The sequence below is a fragment of the Lagopus muta genome, chromosome Z (genome assembly GCF_023343835.1).
Source record: "Lagopus muta isolate bLagMut1 chromosome Z, bLagMut1 primary, whole genome shotgun sequence".
NCBI classification, from domain to species: domain Eukaryota; kingdom Metazoa; phylum Chordata; class Aves; order Galliformes; family Phasianidae; genus Lagopus; species Lagopus muta.
In genome coordinates this window covers 46,304,722-46,321,752 of record NC_064472.1, presented here as the reverse complement: position 1 = coordinate 46,321,752, position 17,031 = coordinate 46,304,722, and the positions used below count along the sequence as shown (strand labels likewise).

The window sequence follows — 17,031 nt, the reverse complement described above, 5'->3', positions numbered from 1 at the left end:
GCACTTCCGGGGGCGCCACATAAGTCCCGAGCAGAGGGGTGGCGACGCTGCCGCCGCTGCTCCTGAGCGACTGGGAGAAGGCTGTGGATGCGCCAGTACCTCTGCAGGAGCAGGTGCGTACCTGTGGCTCTGCGCAGCGCCCAGCGTGACGCTGACCTGGCTGCGGATCCCGAAGAAGGGGGTGCGAGTCAGTAGCAAAGAGCGGGACGGGGGGGAGGAAAAAGATCGCGCCGGTGCCGCTTCACGCATGCGCGGGCCTCGCCAGGTGGAGCCGTTCGGCGGATAGCGACTGTTCGGGGCTCCCAGCGTGCTTTGCGCGGGCTGCGCAGCGTGCTTTGAGCGGCGCAGTGCACCATGGGGGCTGTAGTCCTATCGGAGGAGGTGGGAGCGGCTCCTTTCTCGCATGAGACGTTCATGGGGACCTAATAGCAAGCATGCCCTGGGGCGGCAGAAGTCTGTTGCCATTCAGGGAGGGTTTTGGTTCTGAGGAGATCATACAAGGCTATCCGGAGAATTCCTGCTTCTGGTGCTGCTTGGTCAGGGTGAAAACAGCTTTGATTTATGGTTGCTTAGGCACATCAGTACAGGTTAGGGGTTGACCTGCTGGAAGAGAGATCTGCAGAGAAGGGTTTAGGGATCCTAGTAGACAGCAGGTCGGCCATGAGCCATTAGTGTGTCCTTGTGGCCACGAGTGCCAATGTATCCTGGGGTGTGCCATGGAGAGAGCAGCCAGCAGGTCGCGGGAGGTGATCCTTTCCCTCTGCTGCACCCTGGTGAGGCCAAATTTGTAATATAGTGGCCAGTTCTGGGCTCCTGCCTTCAAGAAAAAAAGAGGAAAGTTCTGGAGAGAGTCCAGTGGAGGGCTGGATGATGAGAGGTCTGGAGCATCTCCCTTCTGAGGAAAGGCTGAGAGACTTGGGGCTGCTCAGTCTGGACAAAACTGGGAGAGGATCTTATCAATACTTACAGATATCTGAAGAGTGAAGCCAAATGAATGGGGCTGGGCTCTTTTCAGTTGTATACAGAGACAAGACAAGGAGTGATGAGCACAAACTTCCTGCAACACGAGAAGTTCCATACAGATATGAAGAAGAACTTTACCTACCATGAAGGTTCGAACAGGCTGCCCAGGGTCATGCAATCTCCTTCTCTGAAGATATTTAGAATCTGCCTGGATGTTTTATACAACCTACTGGAGGGAACCTGGTTTAGTCGATGGTTTGGACTAGGTCATCACCAGGAGTCCCTTCCAGCCCCCTACGATCCTGTGATTCAGGAAAAGGGGGAAAAGAAACACAAATGTTCTTGAAAAAACATTTCATTTACAGGATCTCAGAATCTTATTGCAGTTTGTGTGGGGATGGAAGATGGACATTAAAAGGCAAAATAGTGAAGTATTAATAGCCATGGCTGTTTTGACAAAGATGATAACACAAGAGCAGCTCTGCTTACAGGGAAGTATCAGCCTCTTCCTTCACTGTAAAACCATATATTCCTTCCCTACTTCAAAGTACTGAGGACTGATGACTCATTATATAATTAATTCGTTTGCATAGAGTACTAGCTATGGTATGAATACTGATAGAAGTATTGTGTAAATTATCTGTGGTAATGGTTTATTCTAAAACAACCGAAACAGAATGTTGTGTAACATGTTTCTGGTTTTTTTTATTTTTATTTTTTCTATTATTAGACCAAGTGCACAGACCTAAAACTGAGTGGGGACACAGCAAGCTAAATATGCCGGAAGGAAATTCACTTAATGCTTTCCTTTTAGGCAGGAGTCCAGCAGCCTGCTGAAGCACTTAAATTTGCTGGTTCAGGATTACACGCAATACTCTAAATGCTTGTGGATGCTACACAAGATACATAAACGTGTTCTTTGTTCATCAGATTATGTGCACTCTGGCACATTTCTACAACAGAAACTGACATTGCAGGAATTAAGTCAAAACTTCTGTTCAGCTGAAGTATAAGCTGCACTGCTTCTCAGATAGATCTTACTGCTGTGCAACTTTATTTTTTTTAGAACCTATAACCATATATTACATAGGGAACTTTCACAGTCTCAAGCAAGACATGTGTGATCAGATCTTTCATGCTGAAAGAATAAAGGTTGTTCTGGAACATTTTTTTCATGCGGCATATGAAAATCTGTCACTGTCCAAAATGGACCAGCATCTCCGCTATTACTTCAGAAATCATACCCAGCCACTTATGACTTCCAGGCATGCTCTTGTAACTTCAGGCTGGCCTTCAGGAGTAGCCCTAAGTGAAGACACATTGAATGCATATGCTTAGCAGATGCAATATTTTAACTGTTCTTTACCGGTAATCTTTTACTATTGGATATGCTAGTTAATTAACTGCTTTAACAATGCAGAAACAATACATTTATCATGATAGCCTCACCTTTCTTATTGCTGTTATCCAGTTTACCAGCTCAGCTGCTTTTGCTTGTACTATCAGATATAAATTTCCAAGAAAAGGAATGCCAGCCAAGATAGCTAAAAACAGTACTGTCTTCTGGATTCACTCCTCCCTTTCCTGAAATGCTCTCCTTTCTGATGGGAACAGTTGTTTAGTTGTGGAAATTCTCTCAATTATGACAATTTTACTTTGAAATTGTAATGTTGAATGATGACTTGGCTATTTTGCAAGCTGGATCTAGGTTATGCAAACTGAAATATTCAGTGGGTCAAAGGTCTTGTCATTGGTTGAATGAGAAGTTCCTGGCATGCATTTGGCATTGATAACACAGCCAAGCTACATAAAGGGAATAAGATATTCTATAAATAAGATACAGCATTTCACTTTCTCAGGAAAACAGTGATTAAAAACAGATATAATCACAGTGGAGCTCTTTACCTTTTTCCCACCCTAAAAATAGTAAAGGCAGGTGAGAATCTAGAAATTGGAAGCTAAATATCCTAGCTTATACATTGTGCTTTCAAATAACATCGACATGTAAAGAGGTGGAGGATTCTGGAGTGGCTGGTTACTGTCACTTTTTTTAATAATTATGTGCTGCTTAGCAGATATGGCAGACAATCTGATTATTCCTTTTAGCAGGCTGCATGTTGTCACATTGTCTGGTCTTGTGCTGCTGGAAAGATGAGGAAGAAGTTTGGTTTAATGCTGTGGATAACGGGCATTCATTTAAAACAACGTGGCAGGCTCTAAACCTGATCCTGCTCTAGTACAGGTCAATTAGAGCAGGATCAAAAAGCTGTTCCATCTACATGTTCATTACTGCAGGAGCAGATCTGAAGAAAAGAAATCATGAGCCTGTTGGGCCTGTGCGAATATTTCTGCTTATCATTAATTGGTAATTATTTTTAGGCTATTCAGTGGTACACCTAAGCTTTTCCTGTACCAATGACGCATTTTACTAATGACATTTTAGTTTATTAATGTGATCAGAGAAGTCAGCCCATGTCAGGGAATTAATTATTAACTTGCAGACAGTCTCGTTTGGGGCTTCAGAATCCGGTTGTCAAATGAATTAATGAAGAAAATAAATGTGTCAGTCTCTGTCTGGGAAGTTGTTTTTTTCCCATTTGTCTGTGTGGTTTTTTTTGTCAGATCAGGGTGACTGTTTAGACGCATCTAGTCCGCAGCACACCTCCATGTGAAAGCTATCTAAATGTTTAAAAGTAAGACAACAAATTTTTCTGATTTAATTTCACCTGTCGTTCTCCAGTGAATATAATGGAAGATTCTATTGTTTAGAAATTTAAAAATACACGTTGACAAAACCAGTGTTGTGTATGGCAAAATGGTGTGTCAGGTGGCGCTCATGATTGCCCGTGTTGATGGAATGGGACACCTCACCTATGAAAACAGGCTGAGGGAGATGGAGCTGTTCAGCCTGTAGAAGAGAAGACTGCGAGGTGATCTGATAGTGGCCTTTCATGTCTAACGGGAAGCTACAGGAAAGAAGGGGACAGACTCTTTAGCAGGATCTGTGGCAACAGAGCAAGGGGAAATGACTTCAAGCTCAGGGAGGGTAGATTTAGGTTACATATAAGGAAAAAATCTTTTACAGTGAGGTGGTGAGGCCCTGGCTCAGGTTGCTCAGTGTTGTGGTGGATGCCCCGTCCTGGAGACTTTCAAGGCAAGGCTGCAGCAGGCCCTGGACAGCCTGATCTAGATGTCCTTGTTCACTGCAGGGGAGTTGGACTAGATGGCCCTTAGACGTGCCTTCTGACTCTAGAGATTCTATGATAACATGCAATGAATGGTACAAAAGGCCCTCAGGTGTACAAAGCTTAACAGCACTTGAAGCAATTTGTGGGATTGAAATACAGCTGCTTTTGGGAGGAAAAGCTCAATTAGATAAATTAATTTGCTACTACACTGGGGTACCTCTGTCTAAACTGCAGTAATTTTATGAGTTAAACCAGTGAAGATGTGTTGCTTTCATAGCTGCTCCAACTAACAAATGCTGTGCATTTTGAACAGGTTAGCAATGGTCCGTAGTGGAAAAAATGGTGGACTCCACCTGAAACAGATTGCATACTACAAAAGAACAGGGGAGTACCATCCCACAACGCTATCAAGTGAAAGAAGTGGAATCAGAAGAGCAGCCAAAAAATTTGTTTTCAAAGGTAAACATGTTCTTCCAAACTAGTCTGAGAAATTGATTTTTAGGTGAAGATTTACTCATACAAACACTGAGAGTGATATCTTGCTGTGCAGCATGCTGTGATTTTTAATATACATCCTCCATGAATAAGCAGCCTGCCTGTCCCTTGTTAATATATAACAGAATGTTTACAGAAACTTAGTCTCTAGTTTTTGCTCAAAAGTTTTATGTATCTGTTAGAAAGACAAACATTAATTTAGATACTGGGGAACTTTCTTTTGCAACACCTTGTTTATGGGACAACAGTAGAAGTCCTGCTCTGTGGCTGTTGACAAGGAAGGTTTGGGTTGGTTGAAACATTTTGTGTGTGACTGGGCAGCAGGACTTTGCCCTGTTACCTTACAGCCTCCTGACCCACCCCAGCTTTGTTGTATCCCTGGGAAGACATAAGGGAGCCTTTGCATCTGCTTTGTGCTCTCAGTCACATCCAATCCACCCAACTTTTTTAAGAGAGAAGACAGGAAGGAGTTAAAGCCACAGATCACAATGTGTGGTTGCTTGGCAAGCACTCAATGCACCTCATGATACTGCCTGCATCCCTTTCACACCCCAGGACTATCTTGTGTTACTGTTAAAGATCTGTGGGAACAGTTTGCATTCTGACCTGCCCTTTTAACACCTCATGTCCAGATAGTTAAATGTTGGTGAACAACTGGTTCTTAAGAGAAAATAATGAGAGTCTTTTTAAATCAAACAAATTGGGGGGGGGAGGGGGGGGAAGGAAGGAGAGAGAACACCACCCACAACAAATCTACTTTCACACAAAGGTAAAATGAAGTTGATTTAATAAATTCTGCACTGAATCATTCCCAATAGTTCAGCAAACTGACCAACTATAGAAGGCAATATTCTTGATTATAACTTGCTGGTATTTTTCTCTTTCCAGAAAATAAATTGTTCTACGTTGGAAAAGACAGAAAACAAATGCGCCTAGTAATTGTCTCAGATGAAGAAAAGAAAAAGGTGCTTCAGAAATGCCATGAAAATGCTGCAGGCACTCATCATGGCATATCAAGGACGCTGACTTTAGTGGAAGCTAATTACTACTGGACCTCTGTTACAAATGATGTCAAACAGTGGGTATGGTCACATAGCTACAGGATACTTTTTTTTTAAATGTAGTCTTTGTTGCAAACATTTTGTAACTGTATGACTTTGATACAGCACTCATCATTGCTTGATGATGAGGTTACAGAAGCTTACAATCAAACTTTAAGTAGCCTTTATGTCAAAGTGCAGTGCTACTTGTTATTTTTCATCTCAACTGTGTAGCCAGCTATATTGTATAGCTATACAGCTATGTAGTATGCTAGCTACTGGTAGAGAGACGTGACTTCTTTCAGTGTACTGGGCACTTCTCTGGCAAGCCCTTTTACATATCTTTGTTAGGCTGCAGCATACCATCCCGAGTGCACAGCTGGCCAGAGTGACTGCTGGCAGATGAGAACGGGCCTCTGCCTTCCAACTTAGTGTGCTTGGGAAGCAGTTAAACAAATCACTACTTTGGGATATTCCTTCTCCTTCACCCAAAGATACATTGACATAATCCCTAGGCAGAAGCTGATCCTTGAGCAAACTGTATGTGAACGTTGTTCCGTGTGGCCAAATTATTGCTGCTATCAGCTTGCTGCATCACCTGAGAACTTAGTGCAACTGTAACATGAACCGAAAATGAGTCTTGCTTTCACTCAAACCTGGAAAATGAGTTCTGTCCTGTAGATAAAGCTGATCTGTGTTGTATGTGGCAGATTTTGCTCACTGCCATTGTTTACTGGCTGCAGCATTTGCAACAGAAGCAAAAGGGAAATGATTGAAATTGTTTTATTTCAAGCTTGGGTGCTTCATGCTTCCTTTAGTATTTACTGACGGTGATGAAATCTGAATTTGATATTATACACCTGAACTAGCACAGTGCTTTTGGGATGAGGGGAGCTCAGCCCTGCATTGCTGCACACACCCTTCCCCTGGTCTTCACTGTGCTTTTGTTTGGTTTTATTTTTCTTATCCTAGGGCTGGAAAAATCTAAGGGTAGCCAATCATAAGAAAGATGATAAAATGAATTTGGTGTCATCTGATCTGACCTGACTTACAGAGGAATAGTAGAGATTTATGATATTTCATTGTTGTAAACCTTTACCATCACTTTTTATTGACAGGATCTTCCCTTGCTTCTTCACTAGGTGTATGCGTGCCAGCATTGCCAAGTGGCAAAGAGTACAACCACCACCACACTCAAACCATACCCTATCAAAGCAGAAGACCCCTGGACAGCAGTCACTGTAGCCTTAATGGGTCCATTTAGAGCTACCAAAAGAAGCCACAAGTATGTCATAGTCATGATAGATTTGTTCACAAAATGGACTGTTATCTTGCCTCTGCGTGATACTTCAGCAGCTGAAATAGCTAGGGCAATCATCAGTGTGTTTTTCTTATATGGACCACCTCAAAAAATGCCTATTGACCAAGGGAAGGAGCTTGTTCACCAGGTAAGTCTTTACATAGATGATTTGTTTTTTCAAGAAAAATGTATTTTTCTCCTCAGTAAATTTGCATTTTAGGCCTTTAGTGAGGAGAAAAAAAGGTAAATCTTGAATGCTTATTCTCTTTATTCTCTTCTCTTTTCCCAGAACTGTTTTCTTTGGGTAAAGAACAAAGCAAAATGACTTTTTAATAGGCATACTGCATATTTTGTCATTTAGTTGGACACAGTATTTTACACACCAACATTCCACTGTACTTCATCTATCCAGTATTTCATGTTGCCCAATATGGCAGATAAACCAATGTCAAAATACACTTAGATATAGTGAACTTTGTCTGATCCTCACAGAAATTATGAAATCATGAGGCTTTGATATGAAAAAAATAATAAATGGTGTTAGTGGCAGAAATACATTTAGAAACCGTTGATTACTGTATGCTGACCCATACTGATTCCTTTAGCACTCACTCCTAGGTCTAGACTGTTATGTAAGAGTAGGTTGCTCCAAAAGTCGTGCCTTGTATTTATATCCATGGAAATGACAACAGTACAGTGACCAGTCTCTTTGACAGAGCTCTTATTTCACAGAACAACTTCTCAACATAGCACCATTAACTACGCTATGAACACAAACCTGCATACTGTGCTCATCAAAATCTGCACCAATGGAAGTGACCCACTGTCACCACTGCTGAAGCACACCACTTTCCTGTTCTCACATCCACTGTTGGGTCACCGTAAACATTCAGCAAGTGTTGATGAATGTCAGTGGGTGCCATTTTTTGTTTTTATTTTTTCCTACATGGTGGATTTCCACGACACATCTTTGCTTTATATGCACGTACTTCTATGTCAGACGCAGTTTTGTCAGACTGCCCCTCTGCTTCAGTCTGTCACGTGTCAAAAAAATATAGTGGAATATTGGTGGAAAGGTCCAACATCTTCTGCTCTACCAGCAACAGCCACTGTGGGCCAATGTAATAAAATAGGAGGCATTACTTTCAGAACAATCTTTATATAGAAGACTTTTGCTCACTTGCCACCTCACCAGCAAAATACTCAGAAAACCACTGAGTATGTTTACATTAACTGCATACAAAAAATGGAAAATTTCAGTAATTGTCTTATTTTTCTTTCTAAGATAAACAAAGAACTATTTGCACTGTTTGGAATGAAACAAATAGTATTGTCTTATCCTCAAACCAATGAAGTGAGTGAGAGAACATGCAAGACAGTCAAAGCTTTTCTGAACAAATACTGCATAGATCATCCAAACGATTGGGATGAACATTTGTCTGCTATTGCCTATGCTTTCAATTTGACTAATTTGGTAAGTAAGCATTCTTCCTCTTTTGACTGAAGTCCCACAAAATATGTGCAAAAACTGCATACTAAATTGTCTTGCTTCTTGCCTCCCAAATAAATAGGAGCCAGATCAAAACACCCCTTATTTCCAAATGTTTAGTCGTAACCCGTATGTTGTTGAACCAACGAACATATGTGTGGAAGGAGAAGACAACATGTTTGCGAAAATATTTGAAGCAACTAGAGGAGCTAATCAAGCACTTGAAGAAGAGAAAACCTCAAATGGCCAGGTACATGTTTTTAATTTCAACCTCTACTAGGAAGGAGACTGATGAGAAAAGAAACACAAGATGGAGAGATTCAAATTTGAAGTATAACCAACCTTTAGAGCAATGCTTTTTTTTTTTTTTTTTTTTTCCTTCAGCTTGCAATCCCTGGGGTCCAGTGTATGTATGCTTATGTGTAAGAAAATAAATATGTTTCCAGAAGATTTGTGCATGACTTATAGGACTGCATATTTGAGGAAACTGAAAAATGTTTCCTATGGACTATTGATTTAGGACACGAAGATAAAATACATTTCTTCAGAACACTCCAGTTCTAATATGATGACATCCAAAGACATTTAATGTTAAACTTCTGCATTATTAATCAATGTTATGAAAATATTTTTATTTTATTTCTGGATAAAGAAAACGTAATTCATTTAAATGTCTATTGCAGGTGGAGAAAACCGCTTCAGATGAACAGAAACCTAGAAATAAAATCAACATCAAAAGAAAGCCAAAGCAATTAAGTACCCTTCGACTTAAAGTTGGTCATGAAGTCCTCAGACAAAGAAAAAATTGGTGGAAAGATGGTCGTTTCCAGTCAGAATGGGTTGGTCCTTGTATTATAGATTATATTACAGAAAATGGCTGTGCAATATTAAGAGATGCCACAGGATCCAGATTGAAAAGGCCCATCAAGATGTCTCACCTCAAGCCGTACGTAAGAGGGTCCAATGAAAAAGGTGTGTGTGTATATTTTATATATTTGTATATTGTTAACTTTTTACTGCCAGGAGTGTTAGGTGAGGTTATCACAGTGAAAAAGTATCACTCAGATACCAGGGTGAATGGAACCAACACTAGCTAGTGGAGAAATCATTACAGTTGTTATTAAATGAGAACAGAGTGTGTTAATGGCTTCAAACCTATGCAGAGTGTGGAGCAAAGTTAATGAATCGTGTTTGAAGTCTTTAAAAAAAAAGAATTCCATTTAATTGCTTCTAATATGTGGTTTGGCCCTGTTCATGCTGGTTGACAGAAATATTCTAGAAGTATAATCAGACTGAACTGTATTCATAGAGCATCTTCTGACTGTGTTCTTGTTTTGATACAGACAGGATCCATATTAATTGTCTCTGTGCATTGGAAATGTTTGTCTGTTTGTTTGTGCTTACTCTGGCTGGTACAGATAGTACATGTTTAGACAAAAAACCTGTCCTCTAAAACCTTGAACTACAAAAACTACATCAAAAACCTGACTTGCAGAGAGTTTGTTTCAAACTGCAGTCATGAAGAGGTAAATTCCTAAACACTTAGGTAACCAGCTGCCACTATTTCTCTTGCACATTCTATGTACCCTTTTACAATGGTCTGTATTAATCAAACAACAGCAGCCATTTACGTTCTGCTGATGCTGCCTGTGGGTCACTTCAGGCATCTGTAGGAAAAGGAATTCCCAGCGTTTGGAAGACTTCTGTCACTGTTGTTCAGGATTCTTGAAAAGAAAAGTGGAGGGATTTCCACCTCTTCAGCACATGTGGTTGAGCGCTAGTTCTTTAAAGTGCATCAGTTATGTTGAGACAGCCATTGCTTCCATCACATAAAACTGAGGGTTTACAGAGATGAAAGTTATTCCGGATTTTCACATTAGGAGCTGGTAACAAGGCCATTTGTCAGCCTCTGCTGCAGCTTGTGCCACCAGGACTGCAGTGTCACATAGGTTCTCTCAGATGCTGCTGTTGCTGTAGGACCATGATTCTGTGGCTTCCAGCTCTTGGCTGAACTGCTGAGCTGAGATGCAGAGTCACGCGCCTGGCCTGCAAGCAGTTCCTGTGCAGCTGCTTCAGCAGCTTGAGTAAATTGCATCTGAGTCTGGAAAGCAAAGTGCAGCCATCTTTGTAGGATTAGTCTGACAGGTTCACCAACAAACGTTGCAGAAGCAGAAAGCAAAGGGAGGGTTTCTTCCCTTTCCCAGGGAGTAACTGAAGATTTGTTGTCTGACACAGGATGGGAGGGGCGGGGGAGAGAGAATCAGTGGGTTATGCATATGTATGAATTCTATAATGATATTTTTATATTCATACATATTTACACTGCGGAGAGAAGTAAACTAGGTTTGTCCAAAGTAATAGACAGCCTTTACTAAATGGCCTAACAGAAGTCAGGAAAGGAAGCAAAGCTTCATTAGAACAATAGCAGTGAAACCTGGCAGTGAATTACAGCTTTTTCATCCTTAAAGACACAAGTATCTGTATTTTAACAAAGGACTGTTCTTTGTTAGCAACTAACTTATTATTCCTCTAGCTCTGGTGTGGCAGACTGATAGCTGTCCCTTTGCATAACCTTGAGTGGGGACAAAGTATTTGCAGTTGTCTCTCTGAAATGAATGTGGGAAAGTGCAGCTTAAGTGAGGTGTCCATGACCTTTTAGTACTGCTACAGATTTTGCTTACACTTCAGATTTTTAGAGCAGGTTTTCTTCTGTGTATTGCACTAGAAGTATGGGTTTGAGCTTTTTTAGCAGGAAAGACAAAGGCTGAAAATTGAGTGCTTATTTTTTTTATATGATTTTAAAGTTGTATGCAGTGAAGAAAGGGCAAGTAGAAGCAAGGCATTTTTCTAGCCTTTTCTAACACTCTTGGTCTAAAGATAAATCCTGAGTCAGTGCACTGGTATATACTCTTGGCAGAAGCATTACAAATTAGAAGTCTATGCAAACCTGGGTTGCTTAGGTGTTTGAATGCCTGTCAGAGGTTGCAGAGCACCCTGTGTACACAAGCATTCTTGTGTCTGAAGCAATATTTTCTTCATGCATTAATGTCGTTTAGTTTAGATACTAAACTCAGGAGAATTCATGTGGTTCCAATGCTCAAGTGATTCAAGAATGTGCATAGACAGATTGAGGACACATCTGTTGAGAATTGTAACTCCTGAATGAATTCATAGCCCCTAGAAAACTTATTTTCCCAATAGGGTCCTCATCTGAGCAAGAAGATAGGTCCTAATGCCATATTCCAGGAGAAAAGTATAAATTTCATGCTGACGTGCATTTAATTTGGCATTTAATTTTATTATATCTCCCTTGGAAAAATCAAACGCAGTAAGAAAAGTTCAGTAGAGCTATATAGTACTAATCAATGCTGTTGTAATAGAATTCTATAAAACTGTTTTAATTTTTAATTATATTTTATTTCTCTTCTCCCCCCCAAAAAAGAAGCTATTGTGCTGCACTGCAATTTCCCAGCAAGAGTTTGGAGATGCCACATTTCTGTGAATGTTGGTGCACAAAGCAGAAGAATGTGCATGTCTATTCATTTAAGTTACTAGCTCAGTAGGTGACTATGACAGTCTTCAAGCTAGTCTACAACACAGCAGAAAAAAACCAACAACTCTTCTAAACATCACAACCATCATTTCGTGGATATATGAGATGCAACCAGACACTTATTGTTTAGTAGAATTAAGAAAAGCACATAATCAGGCTGCTGTTGCTCCAGTAATCCAGGTGGCACCCCATTGTCATCTTCAGTATGGCTTTCAGTGAACTAGAAGGATCTGCATTAAAGGGTGCTTTCTGTTTTGCAGATGACCACTACTTTTTACAAGATGCAATAGTTGTTGACCATGACTACACTGGCTTATCTGAGAGATCCTATAACGCAGACCAGCAGGATCCTGCTGCTGAAGAGGAAATAAATGCCTATGTGAGAAGTGTCACGTCTGCTGTGCAAACACCACCTTCAGCCTGCAAAGACCAAGAATCAGCAGATGGTGGACATCAGTCTGAGATGACAGAAGATCATTGCGTTGAACCAAACAATGCAGAGCCAGCACAATGGCCTTCACCTTGCTGGACACTTGAGACCAAGATAGAAGATTCTTAAGCAGGCTCATGGCTTTTCATTGACAAACAGTTTGGAGTACATGTGGCAGACAGACAAAGTTTGAATAGTTCCAAGTTCCTCAACCAAATCCACTTTGCTGTATGAATTTATGAATACCGAAGTGGGCATTAAAAAGCAATCACTCTGTTAACAACACATAGGCACAACCTGGTTAAAGCACGTGTTCTACTGTATATACTTAAAAACAAGTAAAACCAGCGTTAATTGAAGTGGACATTGAGAAGTAAGCATTCAATTACCAGTACTGTCACAACATGGTAAAAGCACGTGTTCTCATCATGCCTTTGTAGCTCAGTTTATATTAGTAAAATGATTATAAGGCCCAGCTTTACTGTTACCCTCTCAGGACACAACACATTTCACTGTAATGACCTTTTCATTAGTCCTCATGTGACTCATTCCTAACAGGCAGAAGTGTTGTGGGATGCACGTAATCTAAACAACAGAAATTCTGTCTTCCCTGTAGAAGGGCAAAGAAACTGATATAACAGGAACAGGAAGTTTATTTTCCTTTTATAAAACTGTTTTTTATTGTTCATAAGAAGCTGCAAGCTCTGATTTTTACGTCTTTGAATTTATACTCTAGTCCACAGCTCTAAGGTGTCACAAAACTGTAAAGCTGCCAAAAGTACAGGTAATGTTTTGCATATGGAACAGCAAGGCCTTCAGCTGCTCCCTTCTCATCAAAACTCTGCTAGGAGAGCAGTTTTAGTTCCTCACGTATGCCAAAATCATAAGAGCAGTCAGCATTCATTTGTTCTTTCTTCACAAGCATCTGGTTTCCCTGAGTGATACATCTTCCCAGAGCTAGCATAGATTGGGAGATTTCTGCTGACAGTGCCCAGGGACAGGTGAGGAATGGTGTTGTTCATTCTCTGAATTCATTGAATAAGTTGTTGCAGGCCTGGACTTCCTGCCAGGAAGACTGTATTTCTTGGTAAGATTAAAATGTGGCTGTTCCTAAAGTCAGCTGAGCAAAAACTCTCATGTGGAAAACTGATGAGTGCAAGCTGTTCCTTTTATAGGGGAGTGACAGGAAGAGGAAGAATGCTAGCAAGGGGCTGAATTTAGAAATGGAGCAGCATCCATTTGATACTGCAGAAGACTTTCTTCTCCTGCCCTCTGAACACCTGCATTCCTTACCATCTCTGCTGCTGGCTATCATATGGCATTTAATGCAGGTGGCTTTTAGATTAAAGGACTAGTTATAATGGTAGTCTTTAGAGAAAACCTGGAAGAGGAAAGTATTATTTATTAAAGGCTTTTATTAAACTTAGGTAAAAAGACTTTATCCACAAGTCTGATTAGGTACCCAGCTCATGTAGGAACTCATACCTTTTACATGGCATGCCTGTGGTATAATGGTTCAAAGCTAAGTGAAAGAACAGTATTTCAGGATCTGATCTTAAAATCCATCTAAAAATGCTTTCTTTTCCCTGCGTATGTTTTCCCTGTTGAGACTGTTTCAGAAGGCAGGCTGTGCCAGCAAAGCTCTATTTGTTACTCGTGCACAGTTCCGTGGAGCTCTTTTCTATGGCGGGTGCATGGGGGAGCTCTGGCATAACACATGCTGTGTGCTTGTTGTAGCTACACTGGAGAAAAATAAAATGCTAAGCTGACAGTAGAATAGGAAAAACAGTACCCATTTAACAGTCTGTGTAATGCTGATCATTCAAGTTTCCTGGTAATGATGGTCTACTGCATTAACAGGCAAGCATTAGTGCCCCTTGGGTGCACCAAAATGAGGCCTTCTTTGCACATAGGAAGTTTATTGAAAAAAGGAGAGGGTTTTCAAGGTAATGATTCGAAAAACAATCACTGGAAACTGTGGAAAGGATACCACCAGGAAACCTGAGACATGGCAAATAGCACACGGTGCTCTGGGAAACTGGAGGAAGCTTCCACCCTCGCCCTGGGTAAGTGCCGCACAGTGCACACTTGTCAGCATGGTGAGCACAAACCTTCTCAGTAAATGCACAAGTGCCCATCTGCAACCAGGCATGAGGGCCTGTTTTATGTGGGACAGTAGCAGAAGACTCTTATTCCCTGGCAGAATTCTTAGAAATTCTGTTCTTTAATAGAGTTTGTGCCCCCTCGTGGCAAGTTGCTCAGGAAGGAGGAATAGATAGGAGAACACAGCATGAAATAACAGCCAATTTGCTCACATCTCCCAGCATTTTTTGGTTTGATTTTGGCACCAATTATCAGCTAGCAACTAGTTAGATGAAAAATGTGTCAAGGAAAAACAAACAAAAAAAGAGAAACAATTTGCTGGCGAAAAGCCTCTGTATGAACACTCAAAGCGTTTCAGTATTGAATGAAAAACCATATCTCATATTTGAATACTTCCTTAACTCTTGTGTAGCATTTGCTCATCCTGGGTTAATGTGTTCCAGGTCTAGACAATATTTGATATTTTAAAGTTTTTCCCTCCTTCTCCCAAGAACTGAATGTTCCCTGTTGAAGGACAGCAATGACTTACGAGCTGCTTTTCACAGCGAGCCGTTGACAAATCTTCTGGAACCACTGCTTTTGAAAAATAGATGAATTTCCTTTACTCATGGCTGTGCAATGTCTGTATCAGTGCCCTGTTGTGCCTGACATCGTTACTCTAATGACATCAGAATCTGTTTGCACAGTTGCCTCTTTGGTATTTTCAAAACAGGAAATGAGAAGAAATATTATATTACTATTTACAGCAGTTAAATAGATGTTTTCAGCTAACTCACTGGACTAACTAGAACTAAAATACGCAAGCACTGCAGTCTCACCAGGCAGTAGAAAATCAGCACAGAGGATGCTGCTTGCACATGAATCCAACAGAAGTCAATAAGACCAGACAGACAATTAGAAGACTGAATAAGTAAATGGGAATTAGCAATGTCTTCAGGAGATGATTGATATCCCTTTTACACACAGTAGATAACCTAGCAGTAATAACATAGTAGGCCTGTGGTCCTACTATAGAAATCCTGGTATGTAGACATTTATGATCATAGAATCACAGAATGATTTGGGTTGGAAGGCACCTTTAGGATCATCTAGTTCCAATTCCCCCGCTATAGGCAGGGACACCTCCCTCTGGACCAAGTTGCTCAAAGCCCCATCCAGCCTGGCCTTGAAAGCCCCCAGGGAGAGTGCATTTGCAGCTTAACCCTAGACAACCTGTTCCAGTGTCTCACCACCCTCACAACAAAGAATTTCTTCCTAATATCTAGTTTAAACCTACCTTCTTCCACTTTAAAACCATCTCTCCACATCCAGTCTCTACCTGCCCTTATAAAAAGTCCCTCCCAGCTTTTTTGGTAGGCCTCCTTCAGGTACTGGAAGGTCACTATAAGGTCTCCCTAGAGCCTTCTCTTCCCCAGGCTGAAGAGCCCCAGATGTTCAGTTGAAGAACAGTGCACAACAGTGCAGAACATAAGCTCTAATTTGGCATAGAAGCCTCTTGAGAAAGAAGTAACAGCAAATCAGGCAGTAACTTTATTTTAAAATTTGTAATTCAGGAGCTGCCTGAGAGCTGTCTTCCCTAACAAGTTCCCCTTTCCTCCCCTCTGCTTTTACACAGCCCAACACTGCACTTGCAAGTGTTAGAGTACAGAAGCCATACTCCAGTTATGGGTACTGCCTGTAGGTGTCCTTCTGCCTGCAGGGCTCCTGGATTCCCTGACTGTGGGGAAGGGGCCTGCAGGAGCCATGCTGCCTTGATAGCAGATATAGGTGGGCTGTGAGTAGGCTGTGAGCAGGACAGCATCCCCAGCTGCAGACTGTGCTGCCTCACCGCAAGTTGCCAATGTGATGGCCCTGAAATGATGTGGATAAAGCTTTCCATAATTAACCAGATGTTAACTCAGGTGGGCCATTTCTGGGTGCTCAGAAGGAATCACCAAGCTTTGATCTGCAGATGGGGAATACTCAGAGCTTCAGCTGATGGCAAGAAGCAGAGCCTTGCATGTGTAAAATGATATCCAAGTGGGTTGAAAGGGAATAAATCAGATTACATAGACACTGTACTTCAAAGTAGTTGAAATTTTTTTTTGTCAGTTTATGCCTTAAATCTCTCTATGCCTCACTGCTGCCTCCTGTACAAAGTGCATATCACCATGTCAGTCTCTAGGCACACTGGAAGAAGTACTCATTACTCTTCACAAAGTTGGCAGGCACAGCAATGGGAGACCCACAGAAAAAGGGCCACAGGAAAATGAGGTCTGTATTCTCTGCAGAATTTCAGTTACAAGTGGTACGTAATACATGGTAATACAGTAATAAATTTATCCCCATCAGAGGGATAAACTTGGCACTGAGTGTTCATCCAGTCAGAGGCATCATCCATCAGTTCTGCAGATTAAAGACCCAGAAAAAGGAGAGCAGGAACTCATCCTGTAGAAATGGGAGAGGTTTCAGCAAACTTAGCTTTTCCAGC

General features: G+C 41.3%; 2 protein-coding genes across 3 annotated transcripts in view; one reads left to right on the top strand and one right to left on the bottom strand.

The window, feature by feature from the left end:
* The window catches only part of PPIP5K2 (diphosphoinositol pentakisphosphate kinase 2), a 49,759-nt gene extending 49,523 nt beyond the window's left edge, over positions 1 to 236 (bottom strand). Inside the window, exon 1 of the mRNA XM_048932275.1 lies at positions 122 to 236. The gene's annotated coding sequence lies outside the window, so the exon portion shown is untranslated. The remainder of the gene's footprint in view (positions 1 to 121) is intronic.
* Positions 4 to 15,573, top strand: GIN1 (gypsy retrotransposon integrase 1). Of its 2 annotated transcripts, none has more exons than XM_048932289.1 (8): positions 4 to 113; positions 4,465 to 4,610; positions 5,535 to 5,728; positions 6,829 to 7,134; positions 8,272 to 8,460; positions 8,558 to 8,725; positions 9,159 to 9,447; positions 12,289 to 15,573. In XM_048932289.1, the coding sequence occupies exons 1-8, from the start codon at positions 88 to 90 to the stop codon at positions 12,585 to 12,587; spliced, it is 1,617 nt and encodes a 538-aa protein (XP_048788246.1). In that variant the 5' UTR covers positions 4 to 87; the 3' UTR covers positions 12,588 to 15,573. The 2 variants fall into 2 exon arrangements, with proteins under 2 accessions (XP_048788246.1, XP_048788247.1); XM_048932290.1 differs by lacking the exon at positions 12,289 to 15,573 and adding an exon at positions 11,918 to 12,226.
* Positions 15,574 to 17,031: the final 1,458 nt, after the last annotated feature.